At 33.8% G+C, this 12643-nt stretch overlaps 2 protein-coding genes across 2 annotated transcripts; both read left to right on the top strand.

Moving 5' to 3' along the window:
• Window positions 1–1700: 1700 nt before the first annotated feature.
• Window positions 1701–3671, top strand: LOC143555148 (small ribosomal subunit protein uS8-like). Its single transcript, XM_077044765.1, has 4 exons — window positions 1701–1815; window positions 2404–2554; window positions 2630–2790; window positions 3388–3671. The coding sequence occupies exons 2-4, from the start codon at window positions 2422–2424 to the stop codon at window positions 3484–3486; spliced, it is 393 nt and encodes a 130-aa protein (XP_076900880.1). The 5' UTR covers window positions 1701–1815; window positions 2404–2421; the 3' UTR covers window positions 3487–3671.
• A 1241-nt stretch (window positions 3672–4912) lies between these two features.
• On the top strand, window positions 4913–9101 carry LOC143553443 (uncharacterized). Its single transcript, XM_077043445.1, has 7 exons — window positions 4913–5120; window positions 5318–5401; window positions 5810–6013; window positions 6658–6819; window positions 7805–7969; window positions 8048–8256; window positions 9037–9101. Exons 1-6 carry the CDS (start codon window positions 5004–5006, stop codon window positions 8249–8251), a joined length of 936 nt encoding a protein of 311 aa, XP_076899560.1. The 5' UTR covers window positions 4913–5003; the 3' UTR covers window positions 8252–8256; window positions 9037–9101.
• The last annotated feature ends 3542 nt before the right edge of the window (window positions 9102–12643 follow it).

The raw sequence follows: 12643 nt of genomic DNA, 5'->3' as shown, positions 1-12643 counted from the left end.
AATGAATTCATCATATTGGATCATCGATAACATTTTTTTAACCTGAGTGTAGTTGTATTGGTCGATGCACTCATCGGTGTTATATTAGGACAATATATTGGTCACACACTCACACTGTCGCAGCAAATGGTGTACTTGGGCCAAACTTTCAGCCCTTTTTCTGAAGAAGCCAGTTACCTTTGGTCCTAGACTGCGGGCCGACCCGAACCCAAAAAATGCCTAAAATAGGAACCGAGGACATTCTGCCGACCCAAAATTTGCTCACTCCTAAGTACATTATCCAACCATATATGTGTTGACATTATAAGCAAAATGCTTACAAAGAGTTGTTTGGCTTTCACTTAAGTCTTTAGCCAAGACTAACACTCACCTTCACAAAGATACAGAGACGTATATCACAATTAAACTATTCACTTTTACTTCGTGTAATTGGTTATAAAGCTTAAATCAAGATTCAAGATCAGTGTTTTAATCAAAATCTTGTTATATAATCAAAACATGTATAAAATGTTTTTAAAATAGTGTTGAAATTCAAGTCAATGGTATGTGGAACTTACGATATGAACTATGTCTTCAGAATGTTTTACCATTACACATCAAACATATTAAAAGAGTTAAGCCAAAACCAAAGTAGAATGAATCATCAGTGCTTTTGATAAAACTCGCTTGGGAGAAAAATGTGGTTCTTAAAGATTAGGGATGCCTCGGGGTTGTTTGCTTTAGATCGTTAAATATCACTCTTACAACTAAATTTAGATGGCGTTTAAAATACAATGCAAATCATTTATCGGTTAAAGTCATCGATTTGGTTAATTTAAGGCATCATAATGCGAAAAGCAAGCCTATATAAAGGCTAGTTTAACAAGTCCTTGGGGAATATGGTTAACCTTGAAGTGGAGATTAATGATGTTTTGATGCATTCAATAGGAAGATTTAAGGGAATGTGGGTCGTGACTTGTATATTTTATTTTGGTTAAACACTTGGGTTGACGACCACTCCGTGATTCATTTCAAGGTTTTTTCAGTTTGCAAATGTCTAAAATTGTATAACGGTATGTGAAGTCTGATAACACGATTTATTGGAACTGGATGTGTTGTATTGAAATATAAGGATTTTGGGTATTGGTGGGCGATAAGTTTGGGCGAGTAATTTACATTGTATAACTTTAGAAAAGAATTGGAAAGAAATGTTGGCGATTGATTCTCATACAATCCGTGGGAATAATTGGATTCCAATAATGGCTAATTGCTTTGTTTAGAGGGCTATTTGCAATAGTATTGCTACTAGGAAAACCATCACCTTAAGAGGCATTGCAGATGTTGTGCCCTCTCTCTCTCTCTCTCACTCTCTCTTTTTGCTTTATGTGGCATTGAGCTAGAGACCGCCGACCATTGTTTAGACTAAACTTTCAGTGCGGTGCAATTTTCCATCCCTCTTAAGTGTTGTCTGTTAAATTAGTTTTGGAGCTGCTTTTGGATGTATATGCCTCGAAGGCGAAAAAGATTGTTATCCAAGTCATTTTGTGGATTTCCGTGTAACATAATTTTTTTTTTCCGAAATGACAAAATCTTTAACTACAAACCATCCTCTGTTTATAAAACTGCGAAATAAAACTATGTACATTTGAATAATATTATAAACTATTATTAGATTTTTAAAATAATAACATTGTAGGGTGAGTTTTTAACACCAAGAATAGATAAGGGAGTCGTTTAGTAAGTTGTGAACATTCTATAAAATCCGAAACCCTAACTTCATTTTAAGCCTCTGCATCCCTTCCTCACTCAGTAGTCGCCGCAGCCGTTTGCTTCCAGGTTAAACCTAATTTCCTCTTTTTTCTTGTAATCATTAGTACAAACAGCACCAGTTAACAGATCATATCTCTTGTATTCATCTTTAACTGCTTAGGGTTTATGATTTTTGAAACAAATTAATTTGCTTTATAATTGCTTTGTTGAGGTTATATATATTTGCGATTAATGTTTTATGGAATTAATAATAGATAGACATAGCAATGAGGTCTAGTATGTCAACACGGCTCGGCTTGTTTACAGTTTTAGCTGAACCAGCTCTAATTTTCTAGTATTTTGTATTTTCTATACTAATTAATTCTTAATAAAAGCAAAAAATAATTTAACTTACAATGCATAGTTTGTTAGTTACATGTATGTTAAAAACTTTAATTTTTTTTTGTAATTTAGTGTTTTATAAAATTTGGGTTTTTGTTTATGATTTTTATTATAATTTAGTGTTTCATTTACAAACAAGCTGTTTGCGAGCCATGTTGCTCTGTCTACATTGTTTATATTGATCTAATAACAACTAATAGAAACAATGTTTTGAAGAGCTTGCACTTTTATTAATATCATGGCATTATTAACTTTTTTGGTTTATTTTTGTAGCATTTTGATTTAGTGAGGATGGTGAGAGTGAGCGTTTTGAACGATGCACTTAAGAGCATGTACAATGCTGAAAAGAGGGGGAAAAGACAGGTCATGATTAAGCCTTCATCAAAAGTCATCATCAAGTTTCTTATGGTCATGCAAAAACACGGTTCGCTTTTTGTCAACTTTTTGTTTATTATTTAATAAAATTTACAAATCGTGTTACTTATTCTCGATTATGCAGGTTATATTGGTGAGTTCGAGTTTGTTGATGACCATAGATCAGGCAAGATTGTTGTTGAACTGAACGGGCGTTTGAACAAATGTGGAGTCATTAGTCCTCGGTTTGATGTTGGTGTTAAGGAAATTGAGCCTTGGACTGCAAGACTTCTTCCTTCAAGACAGGTTAGACTTTAAAATCTGAAATCCGAATTGTATATGTAACTGGAAAACAATGAACCAAATTATGAAGTTGATTTTTGGTTCAGTTTTTAACTGGATAACCAAACTGAATAAATTGGTTTCATCGATCTGTTGCGTTTTTGGGTTAATTTAGTTGATCCAAGAGACAGGTATTCTAAAGTTTTGAGTTTTTGTGATTTATAAACATATCATGTGAAAGTTAACAAGTGTTTTTAGGGCTGTGCATCAAACCGTAAAAAGAACCGAAATAAAAACCGATGGTTTGGTTTTATGTTTTTGAAACAAATTTATGGTCTTTTTCAGTCCAAAAATTTTAAGTTTATACAGTAAAACCTAAAAGAACAAAACCAAACAGCTTTTAAAAACTCAGAAACTGAATTTTCAGTTTTGTAAGTACATAAAAGTTTTTGTGCTGTAAATTATCATTTTTGGCAGCTTTTATCTCCATTTGATCTGTTTTGGCATATTTTTGGTTTAGCTTGTTTGTCGTAGTAAAGTCAAACTAATGTCAGTAAATTTTTATTGAACAATGATTATCCTTGTTTTACTTATGTAAATATGATTTGATAAAACTTGCAGTTCGGGTACATTGTGTTGACAACATCAGCTGGGATCATGGACCATGAAGAAGCTAGGAGGAAGAATGTTGGTGGTAAAGTTCTTGGTTTCTTTTACTAAATCTTCAGATTTTGATGATTTAATAATGCTGTTTTAGGATAGGATTTGAAAGGATTAATGTTATGTTTTTGAGTTTTGATTTTTGTTTTGTTAAGATTGAGATCATGTTTATGGTTTGATTTATATTTGAAGTTGTCATGTTGAAAGATATTTGTCATATCATAGATTTTATCATTTTGGATTAATATTTTGGGCTGAGTATTTGTCACCTTTTAATGTTTTAGTAATTTCAGTTTTATGCGTTAAGATGTTTTTCGATTGTTCTTGTTAAGCTTGTCAGTCGGCCAATAAACATTTTACAGCAACACCTTTCGATACTCTAGGCATTCATCCTTGATAAGGTCTGTGTGAACCTGGTTTGAGGAATGCTGTTGTAAATAATTTGTAAATGCTATTGTCTAAGTTCTCTGTGAACCTGGTTTGAGGAATGCTGTTGTAAATAATTCGTAAATGCTATTGTCGTCACTCGTCATAATCAAAGTGGCTTTCTTTTGCAATAGCCATGGGTCTGGATGTTGCTTCTGTGATGGTCTTTGCTAGTGGCGTATGGTGAGTTTTTATGTGATCCAAATGTAGCATTTGCCCGTTGATATGTTCTTCATTAATTAATTAATACAAGGACCATTGTTAGGCACACTGTGGTATATTGAGAGAGGCATGTAATCGAGATAGGATTTGTCATTAGTGACTACTTTTCTGTCCATCGTGATAAACGTTGAACATCCAAATAGCCCCCCGCTGATGCAGTAACGATTTAGTTGAATTATTTATTAATCAGTTAAAGTCAATCTTTAAACCCCTCATGAGAGCATGTTATTCTATGTGTTGTTGCACTGATCAAATTAAGAGCGTCAAACTTCATAAGATAATATTCTAATTTTAAGGAAGATAAGAATAATGAAAAAATGGCTATACATATAACATGGAATGCATCATAATATCAAAATTCAATCCCCATAATACTTTAGCCATCAAAGCAAGACAATGTTTGTGTTAATAAAAAAATTATATATATAGTCTGATGATGATACTATTCATACCAATCATTATATAACGTAAAAACCTAAAATAATAATAATAATAATAATATAAGACTATAAACTCTCTGGTTTATAGATTTTATGTTATGTCTAGGTAAATATTTGTTCTTACATGACATGTGGAAATAAAATAAAGTAAAAGAAAAAAAAACTTAAAAAACAAACTAAGAAGTTGGGTCTGAGAGCTGCATGCTTATTTGAGTCTTTTATGAGTCGAGCTCAAGCTCAACTCAACTTTTCATCAGCTCGTTTAACTTCAAACTCGAGCAATAGTTACTAACAACAAGTCACTAAAATGTCTTTGATGCAATAATGTAATCACCTTGTCTTTGATATATGATAAAATGTAATCTAAAATGGATTAGAATAAATAATCCCCAAAATAAACCCTAAATACTAAATAAGGAAAAAATGGTTGAAACAAAACCCCAATCGGTTTCATAAATCCAATGAGTCACCACGGTGTACACCTGCCACATGGAGGAGCCGATTGACGATTACGCCGGCAACCGCCAGCTTGCTCTCGTCGAAGCCGTAACCCCTATTGATGATACCTATTCAATCACTCCCTTAGCCACCGATCACTCTAATCCGGTATATCTATATCTATCTATACACGCCCTAATTGTTCAATGCATGCCACTACTTTAGCTAATTCTATAAATATTATGTTTATTATCAATACCTAATTTGATATTCTACTGGTGCATGTTAATTTGATCTACATTATTGTTTATAATTATGGTTAACAGAGTAATTATTATTTATGCTAATGTCATTATTTATTGAAGGTGTCTCCAAACAATAAGTTTACACTGCCTAATGGTTGGAAAGTGAAAAAGGTACCTCGGAAGTTTAGTCGCTCTATTGACAAGGTAATTTATGTTCATTTGTTAGTAGTATAAACGAACCTTTCACAAACAAACATAGTTGAACGAACACGAACGGGGCTTGTTTGTGCTCGTTCGTTTGACTGTAACCGAACATAACCGAGCGAACACAAATTACAAGTAAACGTGAACTAAAAATGGCAACGGATCTAAACGTTTTGAATGAATATATAAACGGACAAACTTAAACTAACATATATGAACGTAAACGGACGGGCATAAATGATAGAATGAGGCATGCGTTCATGTTCTTTCGTTTAACTAAATGTACAAAAACATTTGTTCATGTTCGTTCGCTTATCAAATAAATGAACTTGCCATCGAACAGTTCACGGACGGTTCCTTGAACGTTCGGTTTGTTGACACTAACATTATTATTATGCACTTTTGCAGTATTACATAGAACCAGAAACTGGACAACAGTTCAGATCTCTTAAAGAGGTTGAGAGATATGTTATCGATGGAGTTACACCTCCAACAACGCGGGTCAAGAGGTTAAAATATTATGATGATGAAAAAGTTGAGAATCACAATGCTGAAGCGGTTATACAAACTAGAACCAGGGGCAAAAGGGTAAAATACCATCGCGATGGAAAGGTACACCACAGATTCTCAAAACTTGTGTACAGTTGTTATTTAAGAAAATTGATTGTTATTAAGTATAATTCTTGTAACCATGTTTTAACGCTAATTATTCAAAAAGTTGACTTTTTGGTCAATAATTGCTTTAAGTCAACCCAATCTGACTCTACCCGTTACGACCCGTTTTAACACAAACCCCTTTGACCAACCGATAGGCTTCTAAACGAACTCAAAAGGAACAACTAAACTAACGAGGTTTTTTTGTTCGTGTTTGTTCGTTAAGCAAATGAACATGTTTGTGTTCATACATACATGTTCGGTCGTTTATCAATATTAACAACGGTTCATGAACTTAAACGAACAAACCTAGTTGAGCTAAAACCAGTTTAAAGTAATGTGAAGCACAATGTGTTGGGCCTAAAAAGCTATTAAAACTAGACTAAGTTGTCGTGGGCCAAATAATTTTAAATGAATATATCAACAAACGTTAACTAACAAACATAAATGAACATAAACTAACAAACATAAATGAATGTAAACGAATGAATATAAACGAGCAAAAGTAAACGAACAAGACATGTGTTCATGTTCTTTTGTTAAAACTAAATGAACAACAATTTTTTGTTCACGCTTGTTCGTTTATTATTATATTGATGCAGGTGTTACAATTGGAAGATAATAAAGATGACCAATATGAGTTGGCTATTGTGTCAACCCCACCCTCACCCCTACCCCTACCCCTACCCTCATCCCCCTTCAAACTCCCGGATGGTTGGATTGTGGAGGAAGTGCCACGCAGAAACGGTGGCTCTGCCGACAAGGTACCATTCTTTTTCCTTTTTCTTTTTTGGTTGTTTAAAATTATGGTGTTTTGTTTTGTTATGCTTTTTGTTCAATATAGTTAATGTACTTAAATAAATTTGCTTATGCATAACAAGTTGGATATAAATCTTATTATTCTTTATGTGCATGCATTTTCTTTATAAACTTACATATGTATTTTGAGTAGGGGTGTAAACGAGCCGAGCCTGTGTAGGATTGAGCTTTTTTCTTTTAACTTACAAGAGCTCGAGCTCATTTAACTTATTACAGCTCAAGCTCGGCTCTTTTAGCTCACGAGAACTCGAGCCTGGCTCGTTTAACTTACAAGATCTCGAACTCGACTGATTTCAAGATCTATTTTCTAAAGACGAGCTTGGGTCGTGAGTAGTAGAAGTTCAATCCTGGCTCATTTAACTTACGAGAGCGAGAGCTTGCTTTGTTTAACTTATGGGAGCTTGAGCCCCGCACGTTTAACTTACGAGAGATTGAGCCCGTCTTGTTTAATTTACAAGAGCTGAAGTCAGACTTGTTAAACTTACGTGACCTTTAGCCCGACTTGTTTAACTTATGAGAACACGTGCTCGAGCTCGGCTTATTTCGGGATCTATTTCTAAAGTCGAGCTTTGCTCTTTTATTATTTTTTAATTAGTTTATATATATAATTTAACTATAACCCTTTTATATATTATGGTATATACCATTTAGTTACATTTATCATAGTTTATATATAATAAATATTATTATAAATTCATAATTATATGTATCAAATATTAATTGAAAGTTATATTAATATTAGGCTAGTTTAGACTTGGGCTTGTTTATTAAACAAGCTTATTATTAGGTTCAAGCTCATATAAGCTCGGCTCGATCTGAGCCAACCTCGAGTAGCTCACGAGCAGCTTTGCTCGTTAACGCGTTTACAGCTGAGTTTAGTTTACTAATTTCAAAATTCAAATCTCTGAAATTTTGACCACAATTATGCAGTATTATTACGAGCAAGGAACGGGACAAAAGTTTAGATCTTTGTTAGCGGTCGAGAGATATGTAACACAAATGGAAGAAAACTTACCCTTATCAGCTGTTCTAGAAGAAATTAGGGAAAAGAATTTGCCTCTTTCAAAGGCCTTCAAATTAAGCAGTCCTATTAAGGTTTGACTTTTTGACTGGTCAACTTATGTTTGCCTGAACTTATGATCGCTTACTGTCTGGGTTTTTTTTTCTTGTTAGAGTTGTGGTTCGTATAATACATGGAAAAAAAGTACAATGCCAAAAAAAGAGAAGACTTGTCTTCCAAGTAAAGTCAATTGGGTTATTGGCGAGGATGATGCATGGAATGCTTACCTGGACCAAACATTGGTTCCGGATTCTGTGAAACAACAATGGGGAAATATGTTTTTTATGTCTATCAACAATGCTGCAGGTTCTGGGTAACATAGGTATAAAAATATTGTCTGTACACATGTTAATTTTGACCTGTTTACATATGAATTTGTATTTGTTAACCAAATCATTTCGTTTAAAACTTTAAATAGTTAATTTTATTATAGAAGTAATATAGTTTATTGCAATTAGGGGTGTACGATGTTGGTTTTGGGCTCAAAGTGAACTAAAAACCAAGATTCTGTTTTTGGGTTTTTGAAAACCGTTTGATTTCGGTTTTCAGTTTTTCCCATTTAGGCTTTAAATATTTTTGGTGGAAAATAAAGGCTTAAAATAATGAATTTGGGCATGAAACTTTGGGCCCAAAGTGTTTTCTTATAATAATGATTAATTGACTATTACATATTTATCTTTTGAAGTACATTCTTAATTATTTTATAAATTGCTTAACATGGAAAAATAAAAATTATAATTCATAAATTCAATAACAAAAAGTCGGTTTTTTGGGTTTTTATGTATGCGGTTCGCCTTTTGTTGGTTTCGTACATGCAAAACCGAAAACAAAGCGGAATTTCAGTTTTGAAAATACTGAAAAATAACCGTCGGTTTTGGGTTAGGCTTGGTTAATTTGGTTACAGGTTGGTTAATTTGGTTACATGCACACCCCTAGGCTTGTAATCATAATGACACCAACTCTTTAACACTTTTTTGAGGATAAAGGTGTATCGGGCCAACCCAACATGACCGGACCAGACTGACTTATTCAAATGTGATTTCAGATGATTTAATAGAAAGACCGTCTTTCAAATGTTGATTATTTCTTTCTTGTATTTCAGGTTTTACTTCTGAAGCTGAATGACTACTATTTAAGATCTTTTTCAAATGGATTATTATGATGCTGTTATGTTTTCTAGTCGGTTACCGTGGAGATCAAATGTGATTTTTGCCTTGGCGTTATCGTTATTTGTTTCATTATCATGACATAATATAATTTGAAGGAAAAAGAACTACTTTGATTTCTTTTAACTATGAGTATAGGGTTGTGCAGAATCGGTTTCAGCTCAAACCAAACCAAAAACACGGTTTTTTGGTGTTTGAAAATCGTTTTTTTTTGGTTTTTGGTTTTCAGAATGGGTTCTCTTCGGTTATGTTTTTGTGTTTTGTCATCTGGGCTTAAATGAATTTGGGTCTAACTTTTTGTTAATTAGTAATTAATTGATTCTAAAACATTTGGATCTAAAATTTTTGGGCTACACTATTGATTAATTCCTTACAAATGACTTAAGTTTGGTTTTTCCGGTTTTTTGGCTGATAGCAAATTCAAAACTGTATGAAAAATCGGTTTCATAGAAAACATAAAACCAAATAAGCTGTTTTTTTTATTTAGTTCAGTTACATTGGTTATTTCGGTTTCATGCACACCCTTGTTAATGAGATAGTGCTTATTTCGGAACTTGAATGACATGTTTTGGATGTGGCAAGTTTGACTCACTTACCAAGAAGTGAGTCATATTGAACGGGTCAAAACAGTCAAATTTATAAAATCTTATGGGGAAAATGAAACAAGTTATCTATTAAGTTAATCATATTGAACCAGTCAAGGGTTTGGAATTTGCCGAATGCGTATTACTGTATTTGGATGCTTGCAGTTGCAAGATCCATAGATCAATTTTTCATAACGATAGATTGATATTTAATATTATAAAGTTTGTAAATCTTAATGTCATAAAGCAACTATTCATATAAATATATGATTTTACTGATGAATTAAGTATAATCATTATGTGAAGTGATGAATCCATGATGACCTGCTCTTAATTGGGTCAAATGAAGCACCCAATTGATGTTAATATTTTGTGTTGATTTGTGAACTAGGTTTGAATCTGCAGCCACACTTATTGTGAGTTTAGGTGGAGATGGAGATGACGATGATAAATATGTACTTTGTTGAGTGATGATATAAGTAGTGTAGTGTAGTGTAGTGTAGTGTTTAATTAAGTATGCAATATTATGATTTCTATTTGTATCAGTTTGGTTTGTGGAGTGGGTTTTAGATGCCAAGGGCATAAATTATGGATCATGACTAATGAGTGAGCGAAGTCTTTCTATTTTATTATTTCATTTCTTTGGACATTAGCTTTTTTTGACTCTTTCAGATTCATATGGTTAACATGAAAGGGTAAACATGGGGGTGTTTCTGGTTCGGTTGGTTTTGATTGAATTTATTATGTATTGAACTGGTAACAAGCAAACAGACCCAATGATATCCTCCTACTCATAAAAGTCGGAGAGAGTGTGAAGAAGGAAAACATTTTCTCTAGCCTAGAACAGACTGAATCGACAACTATGGTTTGGAAAACAAACCTAAACCAGCTTGGTTAGTTTGATTGGCTGGAACGGCTAAAAGCAATTTGGTTCGGTTAGTTGGGTGTGTTTTTATTTTAAGATATCATTCGTCTTAAGAAGCATTTTCTTTCTGTTTGCTGGTAAAAACTACTCTAAAACATGTGACCTGATCGGAAGAGACATTGGGATAGGGTCGGTATTGGTTTTATCCGGGTACGGTTAGCCTGCTATTTGGTGGGAGGCAGCATTGGACGGTTGACGTGACTCATCTTGTCCAGGAAATGGATGAAATATTGTCCTATTGTTGTTTTGTTGGGTGATGCACCCTTTGAAAACAATGTAGAGTTAAGACTGGTTGTGGTCATGGTCGCACCGCCATCAAAATGCTGCTCATCACTACGATTAACAGACTCACCCGGTAAGTTTTGATACGTTGCTCGGTGCAAAATATTGGACAATTGGGGCTGGCCGTGATAACACTTTTCCTCTGGTTGTGTTTGATTGTTATATGTTTGGAAAATCCATTTGTACCCCATATGATCTTGGTCCATTTGGTTATCTTAAAGTTAACTAGATGAAACCTTTTGAGGGCGTGGCACAATGGTCCTAAATCAGATGTTTCTCGGTTGAGTTCAGCTTTCGTTAATTCTCTCTCTTTAATTTTCTAAAGGCCACATGCTTGGCAAAAGTTACATTTTTATCTCATTTCACTGTTTAATATGGTATTGATGGGTCCAATAAGTTTATCGGCCACACCTGTCATAATTACAAAAAAATGTTAACATACTTGTACAAATCCATAGCCCTAGACAAAGAGTTGGGTATTTCGGATATTTTGACTTGAATTTTTATAAAGTCGTATGCAAACTTTCAGATTAAAAATTATTCAGTGGTTTCCAAAATACTTTAACAGGATAAAACTCTAAATAAGATCAATAACGCAGCATGATTTCGTGAGAGATATGAACCAGAAGAGACGACCAAAAGAAATGAACGCAATGTTCATCAGATGAGTAGTTAGGGTTTGAGCTGCCTTATTCAGTTATATTTCGAAAAATTAATACTACCTCCAGTTATATTTCGAAAAACCACAGCCAGAGGATCTACCCTTTGGACCCTGCTTGGGGGTGCCGCCCCTTGGGCTATGCTAATTGGGGCCCAACCCGGGACCACAGTTTGTTAGAGGCTTTGTCCCTAACATCATAACAAACTAAAACAACCGTGCACTTCACACATCTCTAACTTGCTTAATGTTTATTATGATTGCGTTTGTCGATCTATTAATCTAATTACACTAAAATGTCTAACATGAGCTGCGTAAACTAGAGGTGCACATCATAACTGGTTAACCGGTCCAGTCCTAACCGGTTACTAACTGATCCTAACCGCTGGTTAGTAAGCGGTTTGTATATTTGACTTCAAAAACCGGTTATAAACCGGTTAACCGAACCGGTTAACCGATTTTTTTAGTTATTTTTTTATAAAAAACCGGTTATTAACCGGTCAAAACCGCTCCTCCAGCCGGTCAAAACGGTTACTACCCTAACCGAACAACCGGTTATTGCCCACCAAAAAAAACCGGTTAGCCAAAAAACGGTTAATCGGTTAACCGATTTATGCACCTCTAGCGTAAACCACACTAATATGATTAAAAATATAATCTAAGATTAAAGTTCTATATTATATTAGATTAAACTTAGTATTTGATGAATTATTATAAGGAAAACTAAAAAAAGGGAATAAATAATTTTTTTTTTTATTTTTTAAATGGCGGATCACTGGCCACATAGTAAGGGTTCACAAATAAAAATCTATGGGCTGGTGACTGGTGTATATAAGATTTTTTTTTTAATTGTAATATCTTGGCCTGTTGGTTGTTGCTAATTTTGTTTAAGCTTAGAAATTAGAAAAAAAGTATGCAATTCGAGGTACATCTCTAAAGCAAAATAATACGGAGTAGCTGTTAAATAAAACCTACATTGATAAATCTAAGTTTCACACAAGTATGATAGAATTGTATAAAATTTGCACAATTACATCAGATGCTCTTTATATACAATTATGTATGCAAGCAGTTGATTTACAAAGCAAGTGTGA

The sequence above is a fragment of the Bidens hawaiensis genome, unplaced genomic scaffold (assembly GCF_021521415.1).
Source record: "Bidens hawaiensis isolate Kalapana, Puna unplaced genomic scaffold, B.hawaiensis_p1.1 tig00001032_1, whole genome shotgun sequence".
Lineage (NCBI taxonomy): Eukaryota > Viridiplantae > Streptophyta > Magnoliopsida > Asterales > Asteraceae > Bidens > Bidens hawaiensis.
Note: the sequence above shows the minus strand (reverse complement) of the source record. Positions and strands in the feature narration are given on the sequence as shown.

Bases quoted from the DNA above. Each gene is read 5' to 3' on its own strand.
- LOC143555148 (XM_077044765.1), top strand. From the start codon at position 2,422: ATGGTGAGAGTGAGCGTTTTGAACGATGCACTTAAGAGCATGTACAAT. The intron at 2,555-2,629 runs GTTCGCTTTTTG...TCGATTATGCAG, and splicing joins TATGGTCATGCAAAAACACG to GTTATATTGGTGAGTTCGAG. The intron at 2,791-3,387 runs GTTAGACTTTAA...TAAAACTTGCAG, and splicing joins GACTTCTTCCTTCAAGACAG to TTCGGGTACATTGTGTTGAC.
- LOC143553443 (XM_077043445.1), top strand. From the start codon at position 5,004: ATGGAGGAGCCGATTGACGATTACGCCGGCAACCGCCAGCTTGCTCTC. The intron at 6,014-6,657 runs GTACACCACAGA...ATATTGATGCAG, and splicing joins AATACCATCGCGATGGAAAG to GTGTTACAATTGGAAGATAA. The intron at 7,970-8,047 runs GTTTGACTTTTT...TTTTCTTGTTAG, and splicing joins AATTAAGCAGTCCTATTAAG to AGTTGTGGTTCGTATAATAC.